The sequence below is a fragment of the Lathamus discolor genome, chromosome Z, assembly GCF_037157495.1.
Source record: "Lathamus discolor isolate bLatDis1 chromosome Z, bLatDis1.hap1, whole genome shotgun sequence".
NCBI lineage: Eukaryota > Metazoa > Chordata > Aves > Psittaciformes > Psittacidae > Lathamus > Lathamus discolor.
Genome location: NC_088909.1, coordinates 100,931,881 through 100,952,606, shown reverse-complemented (window position 1 = coordinate 100,952,606; position 20,726 = coordinate 100,931,881). Strand labels below are relative to the sequence as shown.

At 42.2% G+C, this 20,726-nt stretch overlaps 1 protein-coding gene across 3 annotated transcripts in view; it reads left to right on the top strand.

Moving 5' to 3' along the window:
* The window catches only part of LOC136004685 (protein unc-13 homolog B), a 218,252-nt gene that overhangs the window by 31,977 nt on the left and 165,549 nt on the right, over nt 1-20,726 (top strand). For all 3 annotated transcript variants that reach the window (XM_065661417.1, XM_065661416.1, XM_065661414.1), the window contains exons 4-7: nt 2,612-2,729; nt 3,696-3,819; nt 12,289-12,359; nt 15,656-15,713. In XM_065661417.1, the coding sequence (XP_065517489.1) occupies nt 2,612-2,729; nt 3,696-3,819; nt 12,289-12,359; nt 15,656-15,713 (371 nt within the window). The remainder of the gene's footprint in view (nt 1-2,611; nt 2,730-3,695; nt 3,820-12,288; nt 12,360-15,655; nt 15,714-20,726) is intronic.

Below are 20,726 nucleotides of genomic sequence, written 5' to 3'. Positions count from 1 at the left end.
TCTGCCAAATCATACGCCCGTGCTCATCCTGTGGACAGGAGTAAAAACATGGCCAGGCACAGAGGAGGCTGCTCACCAGTGATTTAAGAATGGGATTTTGTGTTCAATGATGGCTTTCGCAGTTGCTCCTCCTCCTTCCCCTCAACCAGGTGCTGGAACTGCTGTCTGATACCAGCTGGGAGCTTAGCATGCTGTAAGGTCACTGTGCTGCTCCGTAATTAGTTGCTAGGGGATATGAAAGCAGAATATTAGCTGAACTACCTTGCCATTATCATCTCTGCTTTAGCCAGGCAACAGCACAGTTCTGATGTATCTTCATAATAAATATGTCGCATGTGGCAGGGAACGTGTTTTTCATGATTCTGTGTATGTTAAGTTGTCCCAGGCAAAATTACACTGATATTCCAGTACTACTATTCGCTGCTTTGATCTTTTTCTTTGTGGAGTTGAAGAGGCTTTTGAGCACAGTAGTTTATCCCTGAGGGAAGAATGCTTTTACTGTTTCTGTTTGTGTTTATCTCTATGAGGCATAGTAGAAGAATAGGCTACAACCAAGAAAATGCTTTCTGTCTGTATTTGTTGTTTTTCCTTCCTTGTGAGACATAACACTTCAGAATTTGGGGCTCTTTGGTTGTTTCAGATTTGCTTATTTACCAGACCAGTAAAGCACTTTCTAATTTTGAAGTAGCTTTAAGAAGACTGCACATTTGCAGCAAACAGCTCTTGAAAGTTCAAACTGATGTTTACAACGTGATGGTTAAATCGGTGTTGAAATTCTTAGAAATGTCTTTCATTTAAATTCTGTGTGCGTGTGGAAAGGGAGGGACACCAAATTCCTCAGTTCTTTTGTTCTTTGAAGCTATTCTGGGTCTAGCCAGAAGGTGGAGAAAGGGAGACACGAAGGCAATCAAAGTCACTGTATTGAAAATGCTTTTATTTTTCATTCTTATGTGGTGGCCTGTCCTGTGGAGTTCTATACAGAAGCCTGTCGGGTGTCTTAAGAGCAATATCTTGCTCTGTCAGCGTATGTTGAAGTAAAGATCATGTTTTTACTGTGTGCCTGAAAATAGAGAATTTCTTCCATGTCCTTCCTTTCTGGCCTCACAGTAGTCCAGCCAGCAGAAGATCAGTAATTTCTGATGTTACTGCAAGTTAGTGCTATCAGTTATTGCATCTTTCAAGAGCCAAGTGGTGGGAGGGTAGGTTAGCGATGGTGCAGGTGCACAGTTGTTAGTTTGGCCTTAATGAGCAGCCGTATCCAAACAGAGGAAGCTGGAGACTCTATTTCAACATGCTAGCAGTAAACTTATAGTAAGGCTGTGTAATAGCTTTTGAACTATTTATTCTATGAGTCATACAAGTACTGGACACTCCTGACCTCAATTCCAGTGTCTTAAACAAGAACAGAAGCACTCAGGTTTAAAATAGACACTAATGTGCTTTGCTGTAGCTGTAGGGTTTGTCTTGAACCTTGTAAATAGAATATTCTCTTTTAAAGTTGTAAGAACTCTCCAGGGCAAAGCTCAGATAGGTGCTGGGGTTTCCAGCAATGCTTTTTTTTGGCCATGATTGCAGTCTGTAGAAGTTAGCCACTAATATGCTTTTAAATTCCCATGATAAACTTAATGTGGGTACATCTGGACAGACAGACCGCAGCCCTGTGTCCAACATACCTACTTCTGGGGATTAGTGGGTGCACTAAAGAGAAGTCTTGAGCTCAAGAGGTAAGAACTATAGTCTTTCTTCGTGATAAGACAGTTTGTATCAACAGACAGCTCAGGATTCTTCTCTACTTTGTTGTCTTCACCAGCATTCGGGCTGTGTGTGTGTGGTATGTTCTTAAGTGGGCATGAAAGAAGGAGGCACAAATGCTATGAAGCATTGGGAAGAAGCTATTTTGGTTTGCATCCTTTCCTTACTGAGAGGAAAGATATTCGTGAAAAGCCTCAGATAAGTATTTCCAAGAACGTGGCACTTGGTGGTTGCGTGGCGGCATTGCCACTGGCTGACAGAGATTCATGTGGCTCAGAGCCTTGTGGTGTCCTGTGGAGGAAGAAGCTAGTGCTGGAGCAGGAGCAGTGCAACACAGCCTGCAGCAATAGGCAGTGCTGCTGCTGAAGCTACACTGGGTTTGGGACTGTTACTTTTGGCGTGTGGCAGCTCTACCCACAGGTAAGGACTGGCAAGTTTGGACCTGCCCGAGGAGGGTTGTGTGGCTGTGCTGCCAAGAGAAAAAGGACACCTGCTTGGTTAGAACTGGGGTGCCTGATGACAAAGAACAGCTCGCCTCTAAGTTTTGGTGTAAGATACACTTCCTTCTCCTGAGTACATAGCTACAGATACAAGTTCCCAGCTGGCAGTTCGTGCATAGTTCAGGGCTTTAATTTGCAGTCTTTGTATAGTTAAACTGTGCGAAATCAGTCATTAGAAAATAGTGTTCCGTATGAGTACGAGCCACCTTGACCACATGCTTCCAGAAGCTCCCTGTAGTTTGACAAAGCTGTGTGGAAGTTGTTCACAGGTATAATCATGGTGCTAACACAGAACCTACAGGAGAATTTGACTGTATTCTGCCTTTTTCTCACCTGTGCTGCCTTTTCTTTTGTTGCAGTGAGATCAGTCGGTTGGACCTGGGCCTAATCGTTGAAGTATGGAACAAAGGACTGATCTGGGACACCCTGGTTGGGACTGTGTGGATTGCTCTGAAGGCCATTCATCAATCTGATGAGGTTAAGCTGACACAGAGCTTTATTTTGACAGCTGCAGTGTTGATAGTAAATGGGTTACAAACCTGGCCAAGACTTTACTCCTCAGCAAAACTTCCACTTGAGAAGTCAGGAAGGCTGAGTGAGGGGAGAGGGCTGTTGGCATCACACTGTTGTGTTTTTTAAAGAAGTTGTCAGTAGTGACACCAAAACTGGGCTTAAGTAGAGGTCTTTTGTCTCACTTTATGCACGTGGACTCAGAAAGCAGGGCTTAATCTGTTTAAGGAATACACATGATTGACAAATGCCTGAAGTCTTAAGGACTGTTTAGTTTGATGCTCAAATTTGTATGAGTTCCAGCTAAAGACAGAGGGTGTCGTGATGATACAAGACAGCTTTTGAGGTAGGCCAAGAGCATATCTACAACATCATCGTAAAGATTCTGGTTGTGGTGTTAGAGAGTCTAATGTTGTTAATATGAATTGAAAAAAGTTGGAGGTAGTATGTGCCAATGTGTGTAACTACCCTAACTTGCAGCTAGGCAGGACATGTTTGTTTTTTACTTCAAATTTCAGGACATTTATTTGAAAGATTATTTAATTTGAGCAGGGAGAGAGAGCTTATGTGTTCCATAGAAAGAAAAGAGTGGGATGCCCAGCAGTGTGGCTGTTAAGGTCTGGTTGATGCTGAGTTCTTCTGGCTGTGCAGGTACTCCCTGATGCCTGCCTTTGAGGTCTTATCTTTGCAGTGCCACTCAGAAGGCAGTAGTTCTGCTAGGAGGTGTTTGCAGCTTGTTTTGATAAAGGCCTTTTGGGATATGGAAGAGGAGCTGCTGGTGTGTGCTGAATTGATGTTATTTGATGTTAAAATCAATTACCAGGCCTTGAGAATACTGTAAGGCTTTTTCTGAAGTCTTTTAGAAAATATGTGAGAGTTGCTGCATAGGGATGTGGCAGACTTGTAAATTCACCTGTGGCTCGTGATTCACAGGAAGGTCCTGGGGAGTGGTCTACACTGGAGGCAGAAGTTGTAATGAAACATGATGAAATCTGTGGAACCAAAAACCCAACTCCTCATAAAATTTTGCTGGACACAAGATTTGAATTGCCTTTTGGTGAGTACATTTTAGTAACTTACCCATGGCGCTGGCAGTGGAGAGAAAGTGTTTGAGAGCAACTTGAGTTGTGTAATCCATTTGTCCTCATTCTCTCTTCTATCCATCAGTTCAGCACAATCAAATTGCTGGTGTTAATTTCTTGATGGGCTTCTTTCTAACAAGATCAGAATAAATAGGAAAGGTTTAAAGGTCTACAAGTACTGGAATGTTTGGACTAGCAGCAATTTAAGAAACTATTAATACTATTTCAGAATTGTGCTGTCACACATTTTGTTCCTGAGCAGGGAACATTAACTTCTTTGTATCTAGACAAATTTGGCTCTAGAAGAGGTCAGGTGTGTTGTTACAGCTGGTCTGTGGTGGGTGCACTTAAACCCTATTAGAAGCATGCAGTTCAGTTAGTGAAACATTAATGCTTAGTGCTCCTGAATATTATCATTAGCAGAAGATATAAATAACTTGGTGTTACAAAAAGTGCCTTTCTGGCAGTTGGTTGTGGTCAAAAAGTACAGAATGTGGAAAAGCAGCTAATTGGAGCAAACCCATCTCAAGTAAAGTTTTGTGTGATTTTATCTATTTTTCTTCTTTTTTTAATTTATTTTACATTAAAAAAACCCCCGTCAAAATCCATCAAACAAATGAACAAACCCCAGAAGTGAGCCCTTGGCCGGATTGAAACCAAGGCTTACGTAGGTTCTCTTTCCAGCTCTTAGGTGACTCCTGAGACCAAGAACAGAGATGATGTGTTTGGGGCTCATGTTATTTTTCTCCTGAGCTGAGCATTGATGTGTTTCAAAGGTGTTTGCCACTGCAAGGCTCATCTCTCCCCCTCTGCCTGCTGCTTATTCTTTACTGCCAATCCTGTGGCAGTGTGCACTGTTTCTGTCATGCTCTAAGCATGGGTGCAGCATTTGTGCACCCAGTGGCATTTGACCAGCAACTGTCAGGATTGGCCATCTGTTGTGGGAAAAAGTTAGGTCATCTATTAATCTTATACCCCCATTCTGGATGGCAGGGAGGATGCAGGCTTTGGCTCTGCATCACTGCAGTCAATATAAATTGTATCTTGTGCTCTGAGTGCACTAATTGGAGTGTGCAGTCCACTGCATGGTATAATTCAGGGTGAGTGCATCATTTTATAGATGTAATGGGCACTACTCTTTAGCTTCAGTCTGGTGTGTGAAACGGAAAAGGTATCTGACATCTCGGCTGTCTTGACAACGAAGCTGTCTAACGTTGCTCTGGAGCCATCCCTCTTCCTCGTGAAAATATTCTGGTGATTCACTGCTGCTGTCACCCTGTCAGTGGGACGTTTATTACTGAAATTGCTTGTAATGTAAGAGGAGGAGCAACTCACTTGATTTCTTTGTGAGCTGAAACATTGGTTCTTTAGGTGAGTGTTCAGGCTTCTGGGAGAGAGAGAACACGGCGCATGTAGCTAAAAGGCAAAGCTTGTAGCTGCTTCCTTCTCATCTAAGTTAATTCTGACATACTTGCTTGTAAAGTCTCTTTGCTTAAAAGGAAGTGGAAGTTCTCATCTTTCCCTGCATTCAGAGAGTATCCAAAAGAAAATTTGCTTTCTTCTGCAGTTCATGTTTTGGTGTGCAATATGTTTGTGATTGGCCTTTTGTTTTCCAAGTACAGGAAAACAGACTCCTGTAAAACATTGTGTTAGAGCATCTGGGTTTAAAAAATAAAAAAATATTTAATGTAATAGTGTCTTTTCTCCATACTACTATACTTAAAACACTATTTGTTTGCTTTGGTGTTTTTTAAATGCTGTTGTAAAATGTATGATATTCTACAGAGCATAGAATGCTGAGAAATAGACTTTAATGCAGAAAACTGAAAACATTAATAACCATCTTTTTGTGGCTCTTCTGTTTTTAACACAACTGATCATTTAAAGCACATCTATTACTTTATTCCTTTGCTTATTATGCTAAATACAAAAATAACAAGAACTCCACTCTGCTGTATTGAAGGTCTTTATTTTAGAGCGTGAAAAGTTGTCTGTCCAGTGTTCCATAACGTCCAGGAAAAAATGGGTGCATCAGTTATCTCTTTCAAGGCTTCTGCTGCTCTTCATTTGAAGACTGCTGTAATTTTTCTTGGATCTTCTCAATTTTCAGTCTGTCATGCCATGGCAAGGTCAGAAGCAGGTTAAAAAGTGGTAGGCAGTAGAGTGCAGGATATTCCTCTAGAAGACAGCATCTATCCATACCACTTCTTCAGCAGTGCTTCCCTTCACACCATGACTGAATGTCTCCTGCCGTCACGTCTAGGGTAGAGAAGGACCCTGCAAGATGGGTTAAGCTCTGTCTCCCTGCCCTTGCAGTACTCTGAGACTTGGAGGGATGCATGGAGGTAGCTCAGTTCACAGCGCTGCCTCCACATCTCTCCTGATAGATTTGTAGGTCAGTTTCCCTTTAAGGGGAAGGTAGCACGCTGGACTCTTAGTGCCCCACATGTTAAGACTGTGTGGTTGTATGAGCTGGAACTGCTGGTTTAAACCTGCATGGAGAGCTAAATGGATCACTGATCTGCTGTGGAAGTTCTCTAGTCAGCAGCTCCGTTGCTGTAGAGGTTATGTTTTAATAACAGCATGTTTGAAGTGACGCTTGGGAACATTGTGTATCACATTTTGTTTCCCAGGTGAAGATCTCCTGGCTATTGTAGATACATGAGAAGCAGAGCAATATGTGTGCACATGTAGAGTTTGTGCTGCTTTTCAAGTCTGGTAAAATACAGCTGTCTGGGATAGCAGCTTTAAGCTAAATACAGTGTTCTTCTGTTTGGCTATTTCTCTGTGCTTTTCCTATCACTTCTGGCTGCTCAGTTTCATTTAGGTTAGTTGAGGCACACAAATGCAGTACTCCAGGTTATTCAGTCTGTGTATTTAAAATATATCACTGTATTTAGGTGGAGCTTGAGAACTTTTTAAGGGATTATGAAAGATTATAAATGAATTTGAAAACCAGAAAAGCTGAAGTCCTTGGTGTAAAATATGATCAATATGCAAAGAGGTTTAGAAACAGGTTTGTTGTTTGTACTATATTTATCCCAGATTAATTTGCTGCTTCTGCTTCCACTAGGATTCTTCCTCCCTGGCACTTTGGAGACTGGCAACAGCTAATGCTGAAATAAATGCAGAATGTGCTTATGTGGTAGTGGTAGTACATGATGAAGGCAATGCAGATAAATTTTTTTTCTCCCTCTGTATGCAGTTGGTGTTAGGTGTTTACCTGGCTTGGATTTGGGATGCAGTCACTTCCTAACAGAGTCTGGTGAGAGCTGTAGTCTTTGCTAAAATAAAATAAAAAATATCTTATTTATTATAAAATAACCTTTCCTGAGGTCATCCAGGAGTTAAACCTTGTTAATATCCAGATTTCTACCAGGACAAAGAACATCTGTGGTGGCCTTGATATATGCTCCATGTGTCCTGTTGCATGTTCCAGATGCAGCTCTTGCATTCAGTAGTGTTGTTAGCATGACAGCTTGTGGTGTACAGGAGAGAGAGATCTGTGGATCTTCTACAGTGAGCACCTGTGTGAGATGGACTGTGCTGCTGGGGACCAGACTGTCATCTAATGTTCTCTGCCAGCCCTATGTTCTTAAATGTTTAATCTTGCAGAAACAGAATGACTGAAAATCCCCTTCTATAAAAGTGCACCAAAGCGTGAGCATTTGAAATGTGAAGTGTTAGTGAGAGTTGATATTAACCCCTAGGGTGCAAAGCATTTTTATGCATGGTAGTCTTTAAAAAATGGTGATAAACCTACTGCGTTCTTGATGGGAGGCAGTGGTTGTTCGTGAAGACAGGCTGGAGCAGCTTTCTCCACTGATCATAATCTGTTTCTTTTCAGGAACAAGGCAGACATACCAAAGAAAGGAGACAGCTGTTCTTCTTGGTATTAGACAATTTGCCAGTAGGAAAAGGACAGTCTTGTTACTATTTTCCTGATGTAGTGAATGTGTGCTGGCACAGACTTTCCAAGATGCTGCTTTTTGACTGAAATGGTGCTGTTCAAAGGCAGTTTTACTCTGTCCCACTTTTTCTAGAAGTGCAGTGTGCTGTGTGCAAGTTCCTCACAGGACAGAGAACTCAAATATGCTTTTGGCTCCTGAACTACAGCAGTTTGGGTCTGTGCCAGGCTGTTTTTATAGATCATTGGAGTGAAAATGCTTTTAGTGTTCTTGCCACTCTCAGGCTAGGAGCATGATGATCTGCATCTAGCCATCAGGTGGAGTAAATGTGCTTTGTTGTTTTATTATCTTGGGAGCTGTACAGAAAGGCGAATGCTCAGCACTGTGAAGTTATTTCACTGAGAACTTGTGAAGATTCCTGTACCTCTGGAAAAGGGAGAAATTAGGTCTGGGAAGAGAGGAAGCCAGGTGAAGGCTTGTAAGAAGGTGGGGAAACAGGAGGTATTGCTTTTACTTCCAGCACTTGTTTTCACTCTTGCCAACCTGGAGTATGCCCCAGCCCCGGGCTTGTGCCTGAGGGAAAACTCAGGTGGCACAAGGTGATGTGCAAGGAGTAGCGCATGGACCACCAAGCCTGAGGTGAAGAAAAGATTTAGGGCTGAAACTCCTGGTTATTGCCAAGCTAAAGATCTCTAAGTGGGAATGTTTAGGTACCTAAGGGGTCTAACTGAACAAAGTGGTCTGCACAGATGAGGCAAATTCTTCCCTAATTCCTTCCTCAGTCTGCTAGGTGTCTGTACTGCTGTGTCCCCTTTCTCTGTGGTGTAGTATATCCAGGTGTCAGGGCTATGGGTGCACTGATGAGTCTTAATTGCTGTGAGCAGTCTTACCTGGGACCACTCACACCCTCTGCTCATGGGCCTAGGAGCCCTACTTCAGCTTAGCTCTGAGCCTTCAGTGCTGAGTGATGCTATGGGAGTTACTGATTCCCCCACCTCAGCCATTGCCAAGTCTGTGCCTGCTTATGGAACCCACAGAGCCAGGCCAAGATGTGGACTGACTTCCTGGCTTGACCTCAGACCTGCCTGTGGATGTGGGCTCCTGGTTGAACCTGGCCATAATCTTTGTGCTCACCTTCCTCAGGTGCTGTAGGATTGGGCCCTGACTGGCAAGTCCTCTGCCCTTCCAGCCATGGGATGTCCTTTGCCTCTTCTCCTTTAGGGAGAATCCAGACCTTACGGCTCCCTAACACCAGGAGCCTATAGAAGACACTGGGTTCAGCTTCCAGCTGAAGATGGCAGTAGGAGCAAGGATAATAAAGCTTGCAACATTTCCGTATTGGTATCAAATTAAGCTAGTGAATGTATCTGCTCATCTCCTCTGCTCGTCTCCTCTCTGTTCCTGTTCAGCAGTTTCACTGACGTATGGCCTTGCTCCTCTGTTTACTAAGCATGATGTCAGCAGAGTCCGGAGCTGGCATCAGATGGCCTGTTTGCAGCAGTTCAGCTATTTATCTTGTAAGCAAAAGTTAATGTAGCGCAGTAACTTGCACTTGTAATCAAAGCTGAGTAGTGACGTAGGAGCTGGCCAGTGGACATGGCCTTACAAGCAGTCAGTCTGTGATCTCTGCCACAGGGATTTTCATTCTCTGCATTCCAGAGAACTGGCTTCAACAAACGCAGCTGACTGAGATGACACAAAAATGGATGATGAAACTGAAACATAGTTATAAACTGTTTCCTCAAAAAACAGAATTCTGTCTCATTGGGTGTTTCTTCTGGGCAGGTAACTTGACCCAAGTTCCTAGGCCAATTGCTGTTTTAAGGTTTTAAACTTTCATGTTTAAGATCTGCTGTGCAATAACTGTACTGCCATTTGTATTGATGAAAAGGGTTTCTCTAAGATCAAGATGTCCTTAAGGCAGCCAGTATCTAGACAGTAGTAGATCTTTATTTTCATAGATTTTTATCTCTGACTTGCATAAGAAGCTATTTCAATGGAATAGCAACAGTCCTGCACTGAATATCTGATAACTCCATCTATGAAATTGGCATCTTGGATGAAGCTGTTGTTCCTGTCTTGTATCCAAGGAAGATGATGCAGCTTGGTGCCTGGGCATGCTAAACTGTGGCCTGTGGGGACAACACTGAAGCCTACCCTGAGACAGCTGCATTTTTTTTAGTGTTCATGGTAATCCATTGCTTCATCTCACCTAGATCTATTTGATTTCAGGCTCCATAGTTGAGTTGTTTTGGCTCTGACCTTTAGTCCTCAGTTCGTGAGGTTTTTTTCATCCTTTAGAGAAGTGATGGCTTTCAGAGATGACATTCCATATGCTTTGCCTTAATGTTTGGCTTGCTTCAGGTGCTTGTTGGGAGTATGTTCTTCTAAATCTCATCAAGTTGTATGCTGATAGTCCTTCAGTTAATTGATGTCTTCTTTTTTGTTAGTTCTGTCCAGATTTCCTTTGAATCCCATCCCTAACTTGTGCAGAGTTCATCTAATAAGTCTGTCCAGCTGTGATCCATAGCCCTGGTGGTCAAAAACATGTGTATTTTTCTACAGTGCCTGTAATTGTGGAAGACTTTCTTATGTTTCTCTTGTTTCCTAATAGCATGTAACAACAAAGCAATATACTTTGCATTAGAGCAACTAGCTCTGCGTGTTATGGCTAAAATAAATTATTTTAGTCTCCCTTCAAAGAAGGAGAAATGGGTTCTCTTTTTTCCTATTTAATGCAGGTTTTCTAGAGCTCCGTTCTAATTTTTCAGCTCCCTAAAACTTTCTCAAGTGGGGCCTGTTTTATCCTCGTCTGGGTGAGACTAGCTGCATAAAAATACAGTGGTGTGTGTGTTACCGAAGTGTAGCTATTAATTCATAGTCCCAGGAAATCCCTGCTTTTGAAAGCTCTAATTCCACTAAATCAGACACGTTCCTTCTTGTTGTGGAAAGCAGTTTGTGTTCTCGCATTCTGGCCACTATTATCTCCAGATGTTTTGGGGTCATTGGCTTCATAAGATGATGGTTTATGGGGCTGAGAGAGGACAAGTGTAGGACAGGTATACCATTTAAGTATAAGAGCATCGTAGGTCCCAATGGAATGCTTACCTGCCAGTAAGTCTTGTTCTTATTTCTCTTAGGAGCAAGAATGGATGTAACTTATAGAACCACCTTTTCATCAGAAGACCATTCCAGCCAATTCTTGCCAATGCACAGCTTAGCATATGATTACAGCTGTGTTTGTGGGATATGGTTCATTGCAGGAAAACAAACTTGTTAAATGTAAACTTCTTAGCTCCTGATGAGGCGCCTGAGAGTGTAAAGAGTTAAAAGAGCTGGGAAGACTTGCTAAACTGGTATTATCCTCATTTGTCAGCTTGCAGGGTTGGTGGTGTCTAGCTGGAGCACTCCCTCCACTTCCTTCCTGTTTGAGCTGAGAAGTTCCTGCATTGGTGTATTTTTGGGCCATAAGTGGCCAAATTTCAGAAGTCATTACAGTCAGGAGGCTGTTGAGTGGCTAAAAAAAACAAAAATGCCAAACAAACAGAAAAAATCCCAAATTTTTTTCCGTCTTTCCAATGATTTTATACAATCCCATTCCTAAATAATTTACCTAATTGTCCTGGATTGAGAGCCTGGCTGTTGTGTTTTCTTTCAGTGGGCTATTTCCCTTGATGCTGTGCACCTCTTGCTCTGTTTCTTGAGCAGTTTGTATCTAACTTACCTTGTGTTAAGCTTTCCAAAGCAGTTCATCTGCACTTCCAAGGGTGCACTTTGAGAGATGAAACTTCTTCCTGTCAGAAGTTCACGCTTTTTTCAAACCAGTTAGGACACTGTATTACTTCAAAGTGTGAAACAGAAAATAAGTACCAAAATAAAGGTGATAATGCTTTTCACTTGCTGTCAGTCATCAACTTGGCAAATCTTCTAGAAGGTAAAAAATGCATGGTTGTGACTTCATTTCACAATGAATTGCAGTGTGGTGTAAAAATGGGAATGTGCTTTCGTGTGAATATGACTGCCTGTAACACTGATCATTACCTCAAAAGATTTGACTTTTTGCCTGCTAAAGAATACAAGAGACCATTTCTTTTTTGGTGTGTTACAGCAGATATATGTGCACGATGTGCTCAGAAAGAGCCCTGTTCTATTGAGGTAAAAACCTCCGGAAGAGGCTCTTGATCTTGCTATGTGTTATCAAGCAGATAGCAAGCATATTAATGTAAGTGTGAAATAGCTTTCAATAAACTAATAGATGAATTGAGTATGAATCAGTCTCCTTCCTATCTTTGTGCAGTGTGCACCTTTAAACAAGAAAGCAATGTAAGTTCTTGAACTGTTGCTGTCTACAATGATGGGTTGCTTTTTTTTTCATCTATGTGCTAACACAAGAAAGTCCTATAACTGCAAACTCTGAGGGTTGTTTTGTTTTTTTTGTGGCATGATCCTGGAATACCCTGTCTGTTTTAACGCTACTGGTGCTAAATGTAAATTTACCTGGTTAATAATATGGTGTGTCTTACTTTTTTGGTATAGATATCCCTGAAGAAGAGGCCAGATACTGGACCAGAAAGTTAGAACATATAAATTCACTGGGAGATGATGAGGTAACTATCTAAATTGAAGACGAATGTAGCCCTGAATACCTTAAAACTTGGTTTTATTCTTTGTATTGGATCCCTGTGATTAAGATAACTACTAAATGTTCATTATTTACAAGTCTTCCTTGAACTTTTTATAGTTCTATTTTCTCAAGTGTACTGTTAGTCTTAGGGGAGGAAGACTTTTTTTGCATGCTGGAAGTGCTTGAGTATTGAGAACAGTTTTGTTGGATGCCTGTACACTCAAAGGAAAGGTAATACTGTATTTTCATCTTGGAATAGGGTGAAGCTGTTTTCGACAAGCTGTGGTAGGTTCTCATCACTTGTAAAATCAAGTCAAAAAAGGACATTTTTGCAGTTGGCCTTTTCTAGGAAGAAGACAAAGCAAGTTACTGAATCTTTCTTGGAGCAAAGGACTGTTGGAGCTGTTAGCTTGTGTCCTAATCCAGTTGTTAATGGCTCAGTTTATACGTAACTTGTAGTATAATACCTGCTAGCTATGGCTTTGCTTTCTTTCCTAGTGTGTGCTTGGCTAAACAGCTGTAGACTAGAGGTTGATTTTTTTATATTTTTTTTAAAGTCAGTCTATTATATGATTTAAAGATTTCTTTACAGTTCCTAATGTTTTCAAGATAATATTTGACATACCAGCCCCTGCCATGCGCAGGGACAATTTCCTCTAGAGCAGGTTGCTCCAAGCCACGTCCAACCTGGCCTTGAAGACTGCCAGGGATGGGGCAGCCACAGCTTCTCTGAGCAGCCTGTGCCAGGGCGTCACCACCCTCACAGGGAGAAACTCTTCCTAGTATCTAATGTCACTCTCCCTTCTGTCTCTTTAAAGCCCTTCCCCTTTGTCCTGTCCCTACTTGCCTTTGTAAAAGGCCTCTCTCAATCAGGATTTCTCGTAGGCACCCTTTAGCTACTGGAAGCTGCTCTAAGGTCTCCCTAGAGCCTCCTCTTCTCCAAGCTGACAGTGACTTAGGAGGTTTTTATTCTGGGATCCTTCATCTATTTGTTCCTGCTCCTTAAGTGAGTCATTCAGTTTACTGTGCAGATGAAGAAAAATAGGGTGGGTTTTCTTTTTGACTGAGGACACACCAGTATTTGGGTGGATAAAAACGTACCTGCTTGAGGGCAACTTCTGCTTTCCTTAGAAATATGAGTGCCACTTCGTGTTGATGCAGAGCTCACTCTGTGATGTGTGCTGTTGGTGATGCTGCTCTGGTGCCTCCCTGCTTACTGCGAACTGTAGCAGCAGCCTGTGCCAGGTACTTCAGTGAAGCACAGGTGCCCTCTAGTGCATCCCTGAACTGGTACTGCTGAAAAACATCCTGGGCTTTGTGAGATGTCCCTTTCCCTGGAATGCCATCCACCTGCATGCTAAGTGTGTGCTTTTATTAAATCCTAGTAATAAAATTTGACCCTGTATTGGTGACCTAGTGATCTCACATTTATTAGGGACCTCCCCTGTCACCAGTGAGAAATGAAAGAATGTCAGAGCACCCATGCAGGGCCTGACCTAAGGTTAATCTTGTCCCATGTCTGACAGCGACCCAGAATGGGGATGTCAACTTCATTGTATATTCCCCTGGTTTGCAGTGATTTATAACTCAGGAACTTCCAGAACAGGAAGGAGTATCTTTAGCAACACTCAGTAGATTTTTCTTCTGTGGCTGTCAGCTGCCTTTTGAATGCATGCAGGTCAGTTGTGTTGTAGCAAACACCACAGGAATTCAGCACCTTAATTGTGCACTGCCTGAAGAAGTATCTTATTTGCTCTGAGCAAACAAACCCTGTGTTGTGAAACCAGCTGCAGGCAGGTTTATTTGGAGAAATTGAATGATTGGTCCTCATTCATTTACTCTGTGCCACTCGGCCTTAGAGACCTTGCCTTCTTGCATGACTTGTGGGCTGCAGAGCCCTAGTCTGCATGATGGTATTTAGTACAGGACAACTTTGTGCCCTTATCTTATTGTCTTTTAAAGTTCAGCTGTCTTGGTTTGAGTCAATGGACAAACAGAAGCAGGTTCTTTTGGAGCTGATAGGTATTATAAAAAAGCTTTCCAATCACTATTCCTACAAGCACTTCAATATTAATTTTTCTTTTTGGGACTGCTGATGGCCATTGGGCTGATGCCTGAAAAAGAGCGAATTACTGCTGCGTTTGGATCTCTTGAGTATCATAATTTGGAACCCGTTGCTGTGCTGCTGAAATCGCTCATCAACAGACTTCTCACCTCTTTGACAAACATTCAGTGCTGTGAGATCCAGCAGTTCTTGTTTTCGCAGTCCTGATTAACTCAGTGAGTTGGCAGTTTGTTAATGATAAGACTAACCACCTTTCAGTATCGCTTGTGCATTTTAAATGGCACAGATTGGAAGATAGCCATGACTGAAGTCTGCAGATTGTCACCTTCCATGTACTGAACTGGTCATTAATCTTTACCAAGTCCAGACAGGGGCTGTCTGGTGACTCTGTTTGCACAGATTGCAGCACTTTTGCCACTTCCTTTGTTATCAGCCTTTTTTTTCATAATGAAGACTGTTCTCATTATTTTGGTCAGTTGTCCCAAATTTCTTACATCTCTGTGTAATATGAGACAGAGGAGAAAAACAAAACAAACCCACTGGCATTCCTCTGGGGAACATTTTGATGCTGTAACAAACAGCTTTGTAAAAAGTCAAAGCTAGTTAATTGAAATATGTCTATGTCCTCTAATTAGTATTAAGTGAGATGAAAAACTCTTCACTTTGGATGTACAGTGCATCACAGGAGAGTTTGTAAGTGTTGGCTGGGCAAACATTGTGTTACTGCCCTGCTGGGCATGCTAATTACCTAAACACTTCAATCTCCTACTGCAGCCTTGCTGTGAGGCAACATGAGTTTTGAACTGTTGAAGCCGTGCTCAAGTGTCTAAACATAAACAGGCTTACGAAGTGCTGAGCTTCCCATTGCAGTCACATTGTGGTGTGGAGAACTGGATCTTTTAGCTGTCTAATTTGAGGTTTTAACAATTAAGAATAGGACCTGTGCTTGCAGTAGAACAGATCTTACTCTAACCAGATGTGCACATTCAACAGCTGGTTTTGGCATAAAAAGAAACGAATGCTTCTGGAAGTATGTTTCAATATGGATATTACAGAGAATGTTTAATGCTTTGCTACCAGGGATGTTTTCTCTGATGTGTGGCATGCTGTGCTCTGAAAGCTGTTTCTTGACGTTACCGTTTACGAGTTATCATTTGTTTTCTTACCACTCTCTGTGCCCCCTTTTTTTTTTTTTTCTCTTTTTTCTCCTTTAGTATTCCTTTCAGGAGGAAGTCCAGAAGAAACCATTGCCCAGTGCTGCCTCCCAGTGTTGTAAGTTAGACTGCATGTCTTCTGAACAGTGTTTTGTCTTTCAGTGTATTTTATTTCCTTCTCTGGTTAGTTATCAAACGATGATATCAAAACAGCTGAACAATAGTGTTGAAAACACGCAAATCTATGTGAAGCCAATAACTTTTGTCAGTCATGAAAAACTGTGCCCCTCAAAATGTTGGTTAAAAACTTATGATACTAGGAAGTGAAATCTGGCCTTGAGTCTTCAGTCTGTGTCCTGGTGTGCAACAGAAAGTCAAAATGTGTTTAAAATCGCCTAGATTGTTGGAATTTTGAAATACTGGTGCAAGTAAGAAAACGCCAATTTTTATTTTTTTTTTTTTAATCTAATTTAAGTCAGGCTGTGTTCTCTTTGTACATCATGTGTTGAATATTATTTTTGTGACATTTTAAGAGGAGGAAAATAGATGGTGGCATACTGCCTATAGCCCTTTAAAATGCACCAGAGGCTTGTGTACTTGATGCCTGATTTCTTTGATATTACTTCTCAATGCTGTGATGATGGATAAAAAATATTTTTACTAATTTCTGCTTATTTCATCTTGCATTTTTTTTTTATGCTTCTGAAAACATGGATGGGAAAATAACCTAGGATATACTGTATCTGATGGTCTGCAAAATTAGATGCCTGAAACACTGCTTATAACGTACAGTAGATGAAAGCTCGATGATATCTGTTGTGAATGTCTTATCTTCTTTTAGGATAACATTAATAAAATTCAAGTCTCATAATTTAAACAAATCCTTTATCCTCTACTTGAAATCCTATGACATGTGCATACTCCACTTTGCAGGCTGTTTATCCATTAGACTGATATAGGATCTCTACAAAATAATTAACATTAGGAAATATTAATTACTGTTTACCTTTTTTGAGTAGAATTAATTTTTCTGTATACTGTTATGTTATCCAGAAACACTTCAACAAAACATGGACATGAACCAGTTGCCTAGAATCAGCAATGTGTTGTGTAGCTGGAAAGTTATGTGCAAAGTTATGTGAAAGTACTCTGACAGTGGTGCCCTAGCTAACAGCAAATGTGTCCTCCCTTTTTTAAAAAGGTGTATGCGTAAAGAATAAAACACTTTTTGTTTGCTTGTGCTTAAGTGGTCAGAAGGGTACAATGGATTTGTAAAGCCTACAAGTAAGAGGCATTGTTAGAGAAACTAGTATTTTGCTAAATTGTACTAGTGTAGTATGGAGAACACCTATTGGCAAAAGCAGAATGGTCTGATATGAAGTGTCCAAGAAATAAATGTATAATTTGCTGAAATGGGTGCATGCCTTGGGCTTTGATTTGGTTCAAGAGAGGCTGGTTTGATTGACTCTTCAAGGTGCTGAGATGTATGAGTAAAATAGGAAGAATATTTCTGTGTCGGGAAGGTATCTGCACCTGCATCCACAGCATTGTGCTTTCCATCCTCAAGCTCTTATAGCTGGTTTCTTTTTTGGAGCACAAGCTCAGCTCTTTCTCATAGACATAGTGAAGAGTGGAACTGCAGCTGCCCTTTTTTTGTTCCCTGTTAACAGCCTGTATCTTGCTAGAAGGTGACCTTTTAAAATAATTAATTGAAGGCCCCTGGTTTGAACAATTAGTATCGTGTAAGAATTAATTTAATCATTCATGGGATTAAAACACTCATTAGAATTGATGTTTAACAATCCATAGCAGTATGTGGTTAATGTATTTAAGAATTTTCTAGTAATTCAATAAAGTTTGTGGCACTGCATGTACTTTTGCTTGTCTACTGCCTGAAAGTATCCAACATCTATAAACATCTAATTATTTACATAGACAAATATAAAATAGACATTTAAGGTAGAAGTATTTTTGAAAAACGAACTCTGCCTGCATCAGTCTGCAGAAGACTGCCTGGATGAAGCCTTGGGTGACATGGTTTAGTGTGAGGTGTCCCTGCCCATGGTGGGGGGGTTGGAACTAGATGATCTTGAGGTCCTTTCCAACCCTAGCTATTCTATGATTCTATGATTCTATGAATGTAGCATAGTCCTCTGGAATTCAAGAACTCAACCCAGAAGATGCATTGATTGCATCTCTGTTGAAAACTGATCTGACCTTTGCATGAGATACAGGAGCTCAAACCCCTTTTGAACAGAGGTAGGGTGGGTGTCCTACCCTAACCTAAAGTGCAATAAAAGTGTTCGTACTTACCATGTGGGCAAATAATTGATAGATATATTTTCAGATATAATAAAAATATCCTTGAAGGTAGTTGTAACACTCATCCAGTTTTCCATTATGATGAGATGTGATCACTGGGAGAACAGGACACTATCAGCTGGCCAACAGATTAAGTATCTAGAAGGAGTAAAAGACTCCATCGGCGTCAGTAGTTTTTGCCCCACGAGAATATCTTCCCTAATCCTGAAAAGTACAAAATTTTCTGAAAACCTGATGTGCTATAAAACAGAAGTGCAGCAAATGTTTCATACGGTGTACATGCCACTGCTGTTGTGCTTAGCCCTCTTGCAGCTCTTAGAAGACTCTTCTGCCTTATTCACTCTACTAGAAGAAATCCTACTCCAGCAGGCAAAGTCAGGTTCATTAAATAGGGCAATACATGTCCGTTATATGTTAAAATTAGATTATACTTCTGCCCTGTTCTGTTTCTGTATTTTCCACACATCTATTCCCTTTCCCAACCCCCCTTTTTCGCATGGTTGTTTCCCCCTTTCCTGCATAGATGCAGTTTGTACTGTTATCTCCGCCGAGTAGAGAGACGAAGAAGGACAGAGCGGGATGTGATAGAAGAGAGCTGGGCCATGTCTGAAAGCCAGCATCTGATCTGTGAGGGTGGGTTTTCATCTCTGGTCCTGTGTAGGCTGCTGCCTTGGCATTGTGCCACAGGAAATCTCAGCCCAGACGAGGTGTTCTAATTTTTCATGGAGATTATGGAGCTTTCAGCCCACTTTCACAGTCTCGGATGCTGCTTTGTTCATAGATGAGTCTGACCCATGATTTCTGAGGTAATGCAGGATTTGGGTTTCCTACCTACTCTTAAATGAAGCAGGTGGTTCTGTTTTTGTACATGAAGTCTCTTCTAAGCCCTACTGATTTTAGCATTTCCTGTCTCTTCCTTCATCATATTTAGCCATTTCATTTTTACCTCCCCAGCTTGTGTACTTCCCTATGTATTTCTCCTGCCCCAGAAAGATCACATGCTTCCAATTTTGGTGATCCCAAGCAACAAGCAAAGCACGATAGTGCCCATGAATCCAGTTTTGTTTTTATTTCTAGTAAATGCAACTGTAATTCTTAATTTCCTGATACCTCATTGTTGGATAACTGCAGCATCCTTTTATGGCCTTTTACTCACAACCTGAAATTGAATGTAAATAAAAAAAAGAAAGCAAGCTCACTACCCTGGAGCTCAGGAGAAGAGACTTTCGCCCCTCCAGGAATTGGCATGGTAAAGTACCATGGGACAAAGCCGTGCAGGGAAGAGGAGCCTGAGGAAGCCGGTTAATGTTAAAGGATCGCCTCCTCCAAGCTCAGGAGTGATTGTCCCAGCAAAAGGGAGTCAGGCAAAAACTCCCGGAGGCCTGTGTGGGTGAACAAGGGGCTCCTGGACAAACTCCAGCACCAAAAGGAAGCCTACAGAGGGTGGAAGCAAGGACAGGTATCCTGGCAGGAGCACAGAGAAATTGTCGGAGCTGCCAAGGATGAGGTTAGGAAGGCTGAAGCCCCGACAGGGTTAAATCTGGCCGTGGAGATCAAGGACAGCAAGAAAAGCTTCTTCGGGTATGTCTGTGATAAAAGGAAGACTGGGGAAAACGTGGGCCCTCTCCGAATGGCAAGGGGAGACCTGGCTACCCAGGACATGGAGGAGGCCGAGGTACTCAGTGACGTGTTTGCCTCAGCCTTCACTGGCAAGAGCTGCAGCCAGACTGCCCCAGTCACAGAAGGCAAAGGCAGGGACAGGGAGAATGAAGGAGAATGAAGAACCCCCTGCTGTAGGAGAAGATCAAGTTTGAGACCATCTAAAGGAGCTGGAGGTTCACAAGTCCATGCCACTTGATGAGGTGCATCCATGGGCCTGAGGGAACTGGTGGGTGAAGTGGCCAGTCTCCATCGTATCTGAGAAGTGTGGCAGCCCAGTGTGGTTTCACTGACTGGAAACGGGGAAGGAAACAAGGAAGACCTGGGGAACTACAGGTTAGTTGGTCTCACCTTAGTTCCCAAAAAGGTCATGGAGCAGATCCTCCTGGAATCTGTGCAAAGGCACATGGACAATAAGGGGGTGATTGGTGATGGCCAACATGGCTTCACTAAGGGCAAAGAGTGCCTGACAAGCTTGGTGGCCTTCTGTGATGGCGCGACAGTGTTGGTGGATAAGGGAAGAGTGACTGACATCATCTGTCTGGACTTGTGCAAAGCATCTGACACTGTCCTACTTGACATCCTTTTCTCTAAACTGGAAAGACATGGATTTGATGGATGTACCACTCAGTGTATAAGGAAATGGTTGGATGGTCAGAGTTGCAGTCAACAGCTTGGTGTCAGGTAGGGACCAGTGACAAGTGGCATTCCTCAGGGGTCAGCGTTGTGAGTGGCACTGTTCAACATCTTTGTTGGCGACATGGACAGTGGGATTGATGCACCCTCAGCAAGTCTGCTGATTTGCTGATGACACCAAGCTGTGTGGTGTAGTTGGCACACTGAGGGAAAGGGGTACCATCCAGAGGGACCTTGACACACTTGAGAGGTGGGCAGTTGCCAACTTCTTGAATTCAAGAAGGCCAAGTGCAAGGTCCTGCACCTGGGTCAGGCAATCCCAAAATATAGGCTGGGCAGAGAATGGATTGCGAGCAGCCCTGAGAAGGACTTTGGAGTGTTGGTTGATGAAAATCTGGACAAGAGCCTGCAGTGTGCATTCGCAGCCAAGAAAACCAGCTGCATCCTAGACCGCATCAAAAGGAGCGTGACCGGCAAGTCAAAGGAGGGGATTCTGTCCCTCTACTCTGCTTGT